The 13,837-nt window shown below is 38.8% G+C and overlaps 1 protein-coding gene across 2 annotated transcripts in view; it reads right to left on the bottom strand.

Moving 5' to 3' along the window:
* LOC117531449 (cell surface A33 antigen-like) overlaps window positions 1-13,837 on the bottom strand; it is a 46,889-nt gene that overhangs the window by 8,614 nt on the left and 24,438 nt on the right. For both annotated transcript variants that reach the window (XM_034194559.1, XM_034194566.1), the window contains 2 exons: window positions 9,883-10,099; window positions 3,392-3,556 (listed from right to left, as the gene is read on the bottom strand). In XM_034194559.1, the coding sequence (XP_034050450.1) occupies window positions 3,392-3,556; window positions 9,883-10,099 (382 nt within the window). The remainder of the gene's footprint in view (window positions 1-3,391; window positions 3,557-9,882; window positions 10,100-13,837) is intronic.

The raw sequence follows: 13,837 nt of genomic DNA on the forward strand, positions 1-13,837 counted from the left end.
CATGGTGTTGAAATGAAACAACACGTTCTTGCCATGTAGACCTTCAAAAAGTGTTTCCATAGAAATACTGCATTGCTCATTTATGAATTAATGGTATTTTATGCAGAGTTTTTGCATTTTCAGAGACCAGAAGCAACTGGACAAACTAAATATGTAATTTGCTGTTAATACAAAGCATCACTTTTACAGCCAGGTTTCTTTGGGTGGATACATGAATATTTTCAATTCACTCTACATATGTTAGATTTCTTTTATGCCAAATTAAAGGCATAATCCCTATTCACCATTTACCAGTCACAGCAAATTTTCTTCCATACCAATATACAGGCGCAGCTCAAAAAAATTGAGTATGGTGGAAAGAGTTAAATAATTTTATCAGCTACTTCAAAAAGTGAAAATTTTATATATTGTATACACATTACATAAAAACCCAAAATGTTTCAATCATTATTTTAATTTTTATAGTTATGGGTTACAGCTCACCCCCTGCCCTTAAAAAGAACAACAAAGGGGGGAAAAGCCAACAAAAAACAAAACATCTCAAAATACTACAATATTCAAAAAGATCAATCCACAATCAGTGTATGTAGTCTATAATATGAAGTTTTCACTTTCAGAAATACCTGACAAAAAAATTTTCCACATTTTCCTTCAATATTCTTTTTTAAATGCACTTGTATTTCACATGAAAGTCTTGCTGGATATCTGCTGGACAAGTAAGACAACACACACACACACACAGTCAGTACTAATGTTACATTTTATTACACAAAGTAAAAACTATCAATGAAGAAACTAAGATTTTATCTTTAGAGTCAAAACATGTTCCTAGTTGGAAGTTGCAGTTCCCAGTGACCACTGAACACAGCAGGAACTTCAAACCTTGTCTTCAAAATCTCACAGACTGAACGATTCCTGGCATCCATCCGTCGGCGGGAGACGATGGTGTAGCATCCAGTTTGTTTTTTTGCTTCTTGTTTTCCCCATTTTTTCAATTTCAATTTATTTTATTTATATAGCGCCATATCACAACAAAGCTGCCTCAAGGCATTTCACACAAGTAAGGTCAAACCTTACCAACCCTTAGAGCAAGCACACAGGCTACAGTGGTAAGGAAAAACTTCCTCTGATGATTTGAGGAAGAAAACTCAAGCAGACTCAAAGGGGTGAATCTGTGTGCATTTGCATGCATTAATGTGTATTTGTTATAAAATACCCTTTAAATAAGTACCAGCAATAAAAACAGCTGGAATTTTGTAATGTACCACAGAAATTTTGGGGAGCAAGTGAGAGCAGCAGAGGAGCGAGTGAGCAGCAGAGCAGATGGTCAGCATTTGTACAGACGGCCGTACTGTTTGTTACACACTGCAGCCGCGTCCGGAGTCCACTGGCAGGGCCAGCAGCCGTGTCAGTGTCCCCATCGAGACCCGAGGGCCATCGGAAGCTAAGCTAAGCTAGCTAGCTAAGTTTGGGAACAGCAGTAGCGTGATTTGTCTTAAATCAAGATCTACTGCGACCGTAAGCAACATGGCTGTAAAAAAAAAAAAAAAAAAAATCTTCAAAAAGACATGGACGAATTAAAGGAGTCCATGAACATGTTATCTGCAGAAATGGCTTCTTTGATGAAGCATAACCACATCATCACAGAACTGCTGGGAGAAATCAAATAGCTAAAGCGACAAAATACTGAATATGAACAGAAAATTTTACATCTGGAAAATCGAGTGTCCGACTTGGAACAGTATTCAAGAATGAACGATATCATCTCTGGATTAAAAATCAAACCAAGGTCCTTTTCACAAGTGGTAACAGGCTTACAGCTGAGGACAGCGGTCATGAGGAAACCACGGAGGAACAGTTGACGTATTGACATTAACAACGAAAATATCAAAGCATGTCACACTTTGCCGACCTGTGTGTGACAAGTCATCCACTCCATCATCATAATCATGTGTAGAAGGCACAAGCTTGAACTACTCAAACAGGGAAGGAAGTTGAAAGGCACAAACGTTTATATCAACGAACATCTTACTAAAAATAATGCAAATATCGCCAGGGAAGCATGGCTGCTTAAAAAACAGGGCAAACTAAATTCAGTCTGGGTCACAAAGTAAGGTTTTTATCAAACTGAAGGATGCACCTGAAAATGCCAGAGGACTCTGCATTAGGAACATGAGTCAGTTGGAATGCTTTGAATAAGGATTTTTTTTTCCCCCATTTGTTAAGGGACTAATTTTGGGAGATTCGACACCATGTTTCGGTTTACACCGGGAAGTTGTCCAGGAACTGTTTAAAATGAGGAAGTTCTGTTATCATCTGAGAGGAACATTAGCATTTGACAGCTTAAAGATTCGAACTACGTACTGTTAAAAGCCACTGCGTCTCCGTAAAAGGTGTTAAAATCTGGAATAGCTGTTCTGATAGTATTAAATTATCTGGTACTTTGGCTGGCTTGAAAAGACTTTATAAAAACAATATAATTACTTATTATAGTACGATAAATGAGGTTAACTGACTTTTTTACTGTTCTTCTGTTTTATCTGTGTGTTATACTGCTGTTTTTTCTGCTGTGTTCAGATATTTTAGTTTACTGATTAATCTATATTGTCTCTGCTTGTCTTTATTGTTATGAGTGTACATATACGTATGTGTATATAGCAACTGGTGAAAGGGGGCGTTTATAAGATTTTTCTATAGCCTTCACCCTTTCGGCTGCACAAAACTGGGAAATTGTTTATGAGTTTTTGTTTTCTTTTGTTTTATGAGAGATTCTTTTGTTAAGTGTGTGTGTTCATTCAAATTTTAATTTAACCTTATTTAACCAGGTTAGTCCCACTGAGATCGAGAGCTCTTTTACAAGGGAGACCTGGACAATTATAAAGTTTCCAATTCACCTAAAACCTGCATGTCTTTAAATGTGGGAGGAAACTGAAGCACCCAGAGGAAACCCACGCAAATACTGGGAGAACATGCAAACTCCACACAGAAAGGCCACAGGTGGGAATCGAACCAATGACCTTCATGCTGTGAGGCAACAATGCTAACCACTAAGTCACCGTCCTGCCAAATAAAGGTATTTTATAATAACTACATTTCAAAACAAAGTAAAGTCCATTTTCTATTAAAAAAAAAAGTATATTACCAACAGTAACAAAGCTGGTTCAGCCATATTTATTGTTCACATTTAGTGTCAGGTAGCTGAATTCTTTGAGACTGGAATTAAGAATTTATGGCAGTGAAAAAGTTTTATATTCCTCTTTAAAACACATTTCAAAAGTGCACAAATGAAGGTGCCGGGTTCAAAATACAGTATAATCTTTTAGATGTGACTCTTCTCCTGACACAATTGACACTTGTGATATCTGTCCATATTTTCAAAATGATAACTTACTGTCTGTGGTTTTGGGGTCCTGAGGAAGAGGCCTGTCTTGGACATCACGTCTTTCCCACTGATATGTGGGCGCAGGAGATCCCTCCTCAGACTTACAGGTCAGTTGAATATTCTGGAAGTATTCTGCATCACCAATGAGCTTGCAGATGGGTGTCGACGGAGCCACTAGGAACATGAATAAATAATGTTACCACCCCATAGAAAAACATTAACGCCGTGTCTGAAATCACTTCTAAAGTACTACACACTTCATGTACACTACTACCATTTTATGTGAGTCTTTGATTCTTACATAAAATATACACATGGCCCACATTTTCACAGTGGATACAAAATGGCCTTGTGCAGTAGGCACAAGATAATTTGGGGAATGATCCAGCTCACTTTGCTAGATACAGTGCATCTGGAAAGTATTCACAATGCTTCACTTTTTCATGTTACAGCCTTATTCCAAAATGAACTAATTTTTTTTTTTTTTAACTCTCAACTACTCACAACACCCCATAGTGACAACATGAGAAGTTTTTTTTTTTTTTTGCAAATTTATTAATAATAAAAAAAACTAAGAAAACATATATTCACAAACTTTGTTGATGCACTTTTGGCAGCAATTACAGCCTCAAGTCTTCTTGAATATGATGTCACAAGCTTGGTGCACCTATCTTTTGGCAGTTTAGCCCATTCCTCTCAAGGTCCATCAGGTTGGATGGGGAGCGTCGATGCACAGCCATTTTCAGATCTCTCCAGAGATGTTCAATTGGATTCAGGTCAGGGCACTGGCTGGGCCACTCCTTTGATATATCAATGTTATACACACGCACGCAGAGCTTTTTGTCTCATCTGTATTCTGATTTTTTTTTTGGGGGGGGGGGGGGGTGTATCTCTGTCTCATGTACCTCCTGGTTCATGTCTGTCCCCTGTCTTGGCTTTGCATGAGTTTAAGCCTCTGTTTCAGTGATCCTTGTTATGTTTCCCTTCTTACTCCGACTTCTCCAATCTATAGGTTTTTTTGGTTTCTCCTTGCTCTGGGTTTGTTTGCAGTTATCATTTAGCAACCCTGTGAGTTGGCTTGTCTAGCTGTAAATGGCCCCAGCCAGTGCTGGTTATCACATGCCTTTATAAAGACACTGATGCCAGATCGTGAGGTGTCGTCTGCCTTAGATGTCATCTCAGACGTATGCCAGTGACCCTGTTCTTTCCCGTAGGTGCTGTATGTGCTGTGCGAGAGCTCTTTGGCCGTCCTGATGAGACTATTCCTGTGAGCGCTGTGGTCATTACTTCTGTATTCCCAGTATTGCAGTGATTGCTCATTTCCTCAGCAACTCTTAAATATGTTCTGCATTTTTTTTTCTCCAAGTGACCTAGTGAATGTTTATATCCAACATGATACGTCTTGTAATTTAGTGAGTTCCGGTGCAGAGTATTGCTTGTGCTCCTCTGAGTAATGCTTTCAGTTTATAGATGTGACCCACTGTGCCCTTTTCCCTGTATTCTAGTGAGTGAAGCTCGTGTTCCGCTGTTCCTCTATATGCCACTCTTTCTCTTCATATCAGAGATTCCAGTAACTGTCCCGTATTTTAGCGAGTTATCACCTGTTCAGAGAATCTGAAATATTCCTTGTTTTTAAATGTGCTCTACAAATAAACTGGATTGGATTTCAACGTTACGCCAAGCCAGTCTTTGCAGCGGATCTGCTCTGTGTCAGCGTGATCCAGTCAGATCTCAGAAGCTAAGCAGTGCGAGACCTGCTTAGTACTTGGATGGGAAACCTCTTTGGAACACCAGTGGCTGTCTGTGTTTCTCCAGGTTACACTGGACTTGCGTCAGAAAGGGCATCCGGCGTAAAACTTGTGCCAAATACCAATACGGATCTGGATGTATCTGCTGTGGCGACCCCAAACAAAAATGGGAGCAGCCAAATGAACAACAACCACCAGTCTTTGTTGTCAAACCTCTTATGTATAGAGTTGTCTAAATTTTCTTTGTACTTGCATTCCTTTATTTACTAGATTTTTAGTGTGGCCTCTGTTGTTTCTAACTCAGCATTTACTCTAAGAATCCTGAGTGAGAGTTTGTTGGTTACAAGTTTTAATTGTAACTCTGTATGTGCTTTTGTTTAACAGTAGGATAAGATCTATAGGAGACACTTGTGCTGTTAAGAGACTGCTGCTTGTTTCAGCATGCTGTGTTATTTGGAGTTGGTAGGCTGATGTCTGTATACCTGCTATGCCTAGGTAAACTTTGGTGCGCACTGCCCTCTAGTGACTATTCTGTGTCTATACACAGAGATTTTGGACTGCCATCCAACATTACAAATAGGTGTCTTTCCAAAACCATTGAACCGGTCAGCGGTTTTTGAGAGAGACCCTGATTACTGAATGTGGCACCAATCCCTACTATATGATCAAAGTAAGGATCAGAAATCAAAGGCAGTATGAGGATCATACCTCAGGGTCACAGAGATCTTTTGATCTCTGTGACCCTGAGGCAAGTCTCCACCAAATTAATCAAGATCTTGCTTGACCCAAGACCTACCTCTCTATCAAATGTCACTGCCAGCTGTTCATGCCCTTTAGTTATGTACATCATGCTAACAATCACACACATCTTGGTGCAAATAATTAACTCCGTTACATAGAGTACCAGTGAAAGGTTTGGACACACCTTCCCATTCAACTGAATGGTGTGTCCAAACTTTCGAATAGTAGTTTACATAAATGTAATTTATCTTAGTAAAGGTAAACAAAAGAAAAGTTGGATTTTAAAATACTGTGTTTTCCTTAAATTAGAATGAGTTATACAAGTATAAATGAGAACAGCAGTAAGGTGCTCTTTAGGTTGTGTGGCATAAATACTTACGGGAAATGTCAGATTTGTTATTGCTATCTAGAGGGTGTGTAAACTAACGGCAAAGGCAGTAGGTGAGGGAACGTCCCTGTTTATCTTGCACTTTCATGGCACACTTCAGAATTAAAACCCAATTACATATTCTGATAGATTTTGACAAGCTAAAATCATCCCGCAATGCATTGTGCCATCAATGGATGAAATAACATAATTGCCCTTATGCGCCAGTGAACAAAATGCAGATTGTGCATGTGATCACCCCGAGAAACCAACATGGCTGTTTCCATGAGTGTGGCTGTCATTGTTGCTTGATGATTCAAGCAAAGTTTGCATTTTACAGTCATGGAGTTTGTTGTTCATACAGTTCCTAGCAGGGAAAATGATAATGCAACTGTATTTTCCAAAACTAGTTGGAGGAAAGTATACGAGTACACTTGAGAATGGATTAAACTGTGGACACAGGACAGAAAATGTTGGCTGTACAGTTACAAAACAGTAAGGTGGAGTATTTATTACACTGGTCAACAAAAAAATATTTTATTTTTCTTGCATGGACTTTGTGAACTGATTATGGTAAATTTGGGGTGCTGAATTTGAGCTCAGATTTCCTCTATCATGTCACTTTTTTTTTGCAGTCTGCATGTTCTGTATTGATGGACTGAACAAAAGTTGCTCATTCACTCATGAGTTTGACACCACCAATCTTGCACAAAAGCAGCTTCAAAAGCATAATTTTCAAACCAGATTTTCAAAATGTGAACAAGAGACGTAATATCGATTATGGCACCAAAGACGTGTGAGAGACTGCAGGTTTTGCTTCAATGCTTGATATGAGAAATATATGTTTTCATATCTCAAAAATATGATTAGCAGATCTAACACCAGATTCATATTCATCGCCCCCAAATTACCGAAAATCTGTTGAGAAACTCCATGCAAGAAAAATCGTGTTGACCAGTGTTATTTATTTAGCTGAAAATCAGTTAGGAAGTTTGTGTATTCAGAAAACTATTTGAATTTATATAATTAATAAAACTTAAAAGCGTTCTTGAGGCAAAAATTGGGCCAACTTTGGCATTTGTTGGAAATGTGGTACTAAATTTTGGTAAAATGTGACCAAGTTTGAAAAAAAATGAATATTGAAGCAGAATGGGAAGATTCTGAAATATGAGGATAATGTTTTTCTATGCTGTGTGTTTAATTGAAAACTCTTCAAATACATCTTAAAAAACTGAAGTGGAAAGCCAGTTATGTTGCTAATTTGTATTTAGGATATGCAGCAGGTTAGGATGATAGAGGATACAGATAAAGTGCTGACAAGCGAGGACAGTGTGTTGAAAAGGTGGAGGGAATATTTTGAGGAGCTGATGAATGAAGAAAATGAGAGAGAGAGAGAGAGAAAAGGCTGGATGATGTGGAGAGAGTAAATAAGGAAGTGCAAAAGATTAGTAAGGGTGAAGTGAGGGCAGCTATGAAGAAGATGAAGAATGAAAAGGCTGCTGGTCCAGATGACATTCCAGTGGAGGCATGAAAATGTTTAGGAGAGATGATGACAGTGGAGCTCCTAACCAGATTGTTTAATAAAATCTTGAAAAGTGAGAGGATGCCTGAGGGGTGGAGATGAAGTGTGCTGGTTCCTATTTTTAAGAACAAGGGTGATGTGCAGAGCTGCAGTAACTACAGAGGCATTAAGCTGATCAGCCACAGCATGAAGTTATGGGAAAGAGTAGTAGAAGCTAGGCTTAGAAAACAGGTGAAGATCTGTGAGAAGCAATATGGTTTCATGCCAAGAAAGTGCAATACAGATGCAATGTTTGCTTTGAGACTACTGATGCAGAAGTATAGAGAAGGCCAGAAAGAGTTACAGTGTGTGTTTGTGAATTTAGAGAAAGCTTATGATAGGGTGCCAAGAGAAGAGTTGTGGAATTGTATTAGGGCATCTAGAGTGGTAGAGAAGTATGTGAGGCTAGTGCAGGACATGTTCAAGATTAGTATGACATTGGTGAGATGCGCAGTAGGAATGACAGACTCATTCAAGGTGGAGGTGGGATTACACCAAGGATCAGCTCTGAGTCCTTTCTTGTCTGCAGTGGTGATGAACAGGTTGACAGATGAGATCAGACAGGAGTCTCCATAGACTATGATGTTTGCAGATGACATTGTGATCTGTAGTGAGAGTAGAGAGCAGGCTGAGTCAAGTCTAGAAATGTGGAGTTATGCTCTAGAGAACAGGGGAATGAAAGTCAGTAGGAGCAAGATGTGTGTGAATGAGAGGGAGCCCAACAAAATAGTGCAGTTACAAGGAGTAGGAGGGGTGAAAGTAGATTAGTTTAAATAATTGGGGTCAACTGTCCAAAGTGATGGAGAGAGTGCAGGCAGGGTGGAGTAGGTGGAGAAAGGTGCATATTACATCGCGCTACCATGCAATATGGGAGGATTTGTCCCGAGCAGTTCATTTATTTTAATTGCATTTTTCAAGGAAACTTCTGGAATTCATGAGTTACAGCAAAAATAAGCAATTAGTAGTGCTGCAAGTGATTAAAAAAATAACCTAATTAATTTCAAGGCTTACAATTACTCTGAATTAATCCTAGGATTTTTTTTTTTTTTTTTTTTTAAATGTCACCCCTCAAACCAGAAAAAAAAAAAAAAAAAACACACATACAGGCTCTCAAAAACAAAGAAATTCACTCTTGAAAACAATTATAGAAATATTTTAAGATGCAGTCTATAAACCATCATAAAAATAAAGAGCATGATTATTGCTGCACTCCAAAATGTGGTTGAAGATGGTACAGTGTGTGATGTAGCAATTTCACTTTCCATGTAAAGGTTTTTTGTGATTCTGTAATACAGCTGTATTCCTGGGCTATAGAGAAAGTGTGTGTGTGTGTGTGGGGGGGGGGGGGGGGGGTAGACTTTATGACAAGATAAGCTATTTGTTACATATGTCACAGAGGTGCTAAACAAGTTGCGTCAGTTAGAATTTCTGTTTAAATCAAGAGAGTATCTGTGAGAACACTGACTTTAGAGATGTTGAACATTAAATAACAAATGTGAAATGTAACGGAGTTACAAAAACTGATTTTGCACAGTAAGACCCCTTTAATAATTATCTTGTTGAATACAAGACCATTTCATTTTTAAATCTGTCCATTGAAGAATCTGGATGAAAAACATTACACGAGGTCAAAGGTAATCGCTGATAATTTCAAAATGTTATGCATTAGCACATGCACGTATTCCTTAAGACGGCGTTAAAAGGAAAATAAAATATTTATTGTGGAATTCCCCCGGGTATATATGTTCTCTTCATTAAAATGCTTGGATTTCAGTAGAAACTAAATTTGGTCAGTTTTGTGAAATTTGAAAGGCTGTATGAGCATGTGATTATTTGCGTACCTGTCAACTTATTTTTTTCAGATAAATGCACCCCTTGGGCACACACAGGAGAGCAAAAATGTTTGGAATGTGGGTGTCACTAGTGAAAACCACAACTATGATGTTTGTGTAGTGCTGTGCTCTACACAGAGGTCACAGTGCCTTTTTGACACTACAACTGTTTAATGCACGTCATGAAAGAGGAAAAGAATTTTATCTGATCAGAAATGACATGTTTATTGCATGAAAACAAAAACTCTTACCCAGAACCAACAAACGAGTGGTGTCTTTCGTTGTACCCTTGTCATCACCAGGGATGAGGACATGACAATGAAAACTCTTGTTGTCTTTCAGTGTGACGGAAGACAGCATCAGGTTGACCAGACCTTTAGGAACATCAGCTTGAAGCGACACCCGACCTTCATAATCGGGTTTGATGTCAGTTCTTCCCAATGGGTAATAGTATGCAGCGACGTCGTCCTGTAACAGTAAATGAAAACAGAAATATTGATATGGGAATATTTTTTTTTTTTTTCTTTTCATCATCTCCATAGTACTTAAAGTGCATATCACTGGAAAATTAAATGTCAAATGAGTGGACAATTCTAAATAAATAAGTTATGAAAATATTGATTATTGAGTTACAGTGGCGGCTGGTGAAAAACAGTCTTGGTGGGGCTGCTGTGCCAATAGATTCCCTTGCCTTGTCCAGTACAGGCATTCAAGTGAACAGTCAGAAAATTACTACAATTCCACAATCATTTCATGTCCTTCTCAAAATCAGCAGTTTTACAAATAAAGTTAACCATTTACAGCTATATTAGGCCCCATTTCTACTTTGGAAAGGAACAGTATCAAATACAACACTCAAGTTTTTGAGCAAAGAACATTTCACCATTTGACACCAATTACACACATAGTACATCAAACTGTACTGCACTGCCATTATCTTCAGACAAACAGATCCTGGGGTTCACAATGACACCAACCTTAACAAAATAGAAAATATCAGCAAATTTACACTTTCAAAATATTGAAAAATTCTTCAATTGACAAAAGAACATTATGTACATACTACAATGTTCACATCACCTTCCGAGAGAGAGAGAGAGAGAGACAGAGAATGTGTTTGTGTGTGTGTGTGAGAGAAAATTAAGGTAATATTTTGCATGAACATTACTGAGTGGAATGGAGGCAAACTAAAGAAGCTTTAAAAACTTAAATTAAATAAACTGACTAACTAATATCACCAAAACCTTTAAATTATATATAATGACTTTTCCCCTCCACATCTAGGAGGGCAGCGCCCAGGCGCCCCCTATGGGCCAGCCGCCACTGTTGAGTTATTTTTGGTGCCATATGTCCTGAGAAATTAAATCAAATATGAGGAAATTTCACAAGCTTAATTTTATCTGCCGCCGATTAATGCTCAACAACATGAAACTGTCAGAAAAGTTGACTTCAGCGACATCATGCAAGGCAACACATCCTCAGAGACATTACTGGAATGAATATAAAGCCAGAATTTTTTGGAGCTCAAAATCTGTTTTTTGTGGACCTTGATGGTGAATACGTTGAACACAGGTGTGTTTTGGAGGGGTCCAACATTATCACTCATGATGTTCATTCTCTGTGCATCTCTGTAGGCTCTCAGTTGTCCATGTGGTTTCCATAGTAGAGAAGCTTGAATCTTCGACTGGACTGGGTTGCTTGACGTGAGGATGTTTCGCTTCTAATCGCAGAAGCTTCCTCAGCTGAATTTCTTGCTCTGGTAGTCTGACTTCTATATTGATTCTTGTATGAGAAGAATAACAGAAGCCAGCAAAGGTGGAGCAAAGCTTTCCCTCAACTTCAGCTTTGCTGCCTTCTGTTATTCTAGTCTGAGAGGCGGCGAGTTGGATGGAGGAATGCCATTTAGTGTGGACAGCCCACACAGCTAAACAATAATTCTACATGTGTGTGAACACAACAGTAGTGAAGGCTTATTGAGACATATGTAATTTTTTCTTTTGTTTTGTTTTTTCTGAACACAGCAGGTTACAAAGAGGCAGAGATGAACAAGTTGATTGCAAAATACAAGAATTTGACTTGAAAGCCCAAATTAAAGCCATATTACAGTGCATACGGAAAGTATTCACAGCGCTTCACCGTTTTCACATTTTGTAATGTTAGTGCCTTATTCCAAAATGGCGTAAATTCATGTTTTCCCTCAAAATTCTACTCACAACACCCCATAATGATGACACGAAAAGTTCTTTGAAATGTCTGTAATTAATAAAAACAAACAAACAAAAAAAAAAACAACAACGAGATATCACATGTACATAAGTATTCATACCCTTTGCTCAATACTTTGTTGTTGCACCTTTGGCAGCAATTACAGCCTCAAGTCCTCTTGAATATGATGCCACAAGCTTGGTCCACCTATCTTTAGGCAGTTGGTGCACAGCCATTTTCAGATCTCTCCAGAGATGTTCAATCAGATTCAGGTCTGAGCTCTTCCTGAGCCATTTAAGGACATTCACCGAGTTGTCCTCCTAAAGTCACTCCTTTGATATCGTGTTTATGGTCATTGTCCTGGTGAAAGATGGTCTCCACAGTCTGAGGTCAAGAGCGCTCTGGAGCAGGTTTTCATCCACGATGTCTCTGTACATTGCTGCTTTCATCTTCCCTCAATCCTGACTAGTCTTCCAGTTCCTGCTGCTGAAAAACATCCCCACAGCATGATGCTGCCACCACCATGCTTCACTGTAGGGATGGTGCCTGGTTTCCCCCAAACATGATAACACCTGGTGTTCACACTGAAGAGTTCAATCTTTGTCTCATCAGAGCAGAGAATTTTGTTTCTTATGGTCAGAGTCCTTCAGGGCCTTTTGGCAATATCCAGGTGGGCTGCCATGTGCCTTTTACTAAGGAGTGGCTTCCGTCTGGCCACTCTACCATACAGGCCTAATTGGTGGATTTCTGAGAGAATGACCATTGAGTTCTTTGTCACCTCCCTGACTAAGGCCCTTCTCCACCAATCGCTCAGTTTAGATGGGTGGCCAGCTCTAGGAAGAGTCCTGGTGGATCCAAACTTCTTTCATTTACGTATGATGGAGGCCACTCTGCTCATTGGGACCTTCAAAGCAGCAGAAATGTTTCTGTATCCTTCCCCAGATTTGTGCGTTGAGACAATCCTGTCACAGAGGTCTACAGACAATTCATTTGACTTCATGCTTGGTTTGAGCTCTGACATGCACTGTCAACTGTAGGACCTTATATGTAAACAGGTGTGTGTCTTTCCAAATCATGCCCAATCAATTGAATTTACCCCAGGTGGACTCAAATGAAGCTGTAGAAACATCTCATTATGATCAGTGGAAACAGGATGCACCCAAGTTCAATTTTGAACTTTGTGGCAAAGGGGCTGTGAATACTTATGTACCTGTGATTTCTTAGTTTTTAATAAATTTGCAAAAATCCAAAGATTTTTTTCACATTATCATTATGGGGTATTGTGTGTAGATTTGAGGGTGGGGGAGGGGAATTTCATCCATGTTGGAATAAGGCTGTAACTGAACAAAATGTGTATAAAGTGAAGTGCTGTGAATACTTCCAGGATGCACAGTACATTTGCTGACAAAAAGTACCCTGGATTGACTTTGTGTACTGGTGTAAGTCATGAAGTTGACTGTGACTGGACACAGGTGGCGTGACCTTCTGACGGCTACAAGTCAGTGTCAGACATTACGTCATGATTATTGATCAAAATGGCTATTAATTTGTGATTTTTTTTTCCCAGACATGCACTGGATTATTTTAGTTTTATTAAGATTAAGATGCCTTTTCTTGTCATTGATTAAAATTCAACAAAATTTAAGTTGCAGCTTCACCTTGTCTAGCATAAAACCTTATACCATAATTTAAGACAAAGGTCAAAAATACACATTCAACTATATACAGAGAATATAGTAGGCAGAAAAATGCAGCAGGGGATATCAAAGTGCTGTATGCATAGCAGCTCTATAGATAAAAGTGCTGTGTGCATGACAGTTCTATAAATAAAGTGCAATGTGCCAGGAGTTACAGACCCTGTAAATAAATAAAGCAGGCCAGATCAACAATCAATCAATCAACTTTTTTCTTATATAGCGCCAAATCACAACAAACAGTTGCCCCAAGGCGCTCCATATTGCAAGGCCAGGCCATACAATAATTATGAAAAACCCCAACGGT

This window comes from Thalassophryne amazonica, chromosome 2, assembly GCF_902500255.1.
Source record: "Thalassophryne amazonica chromosome 2, fThaAma1.1, whole genome shotgun sequence".
NCBI classification, from domain to species: domain Eukaryota; kingdom Metazoa; phylum Chordata; class Actinopteri; order Batrachoidiformes; family Batrachoididae; genus Thalassophryne; species Thalassophryne amazonica.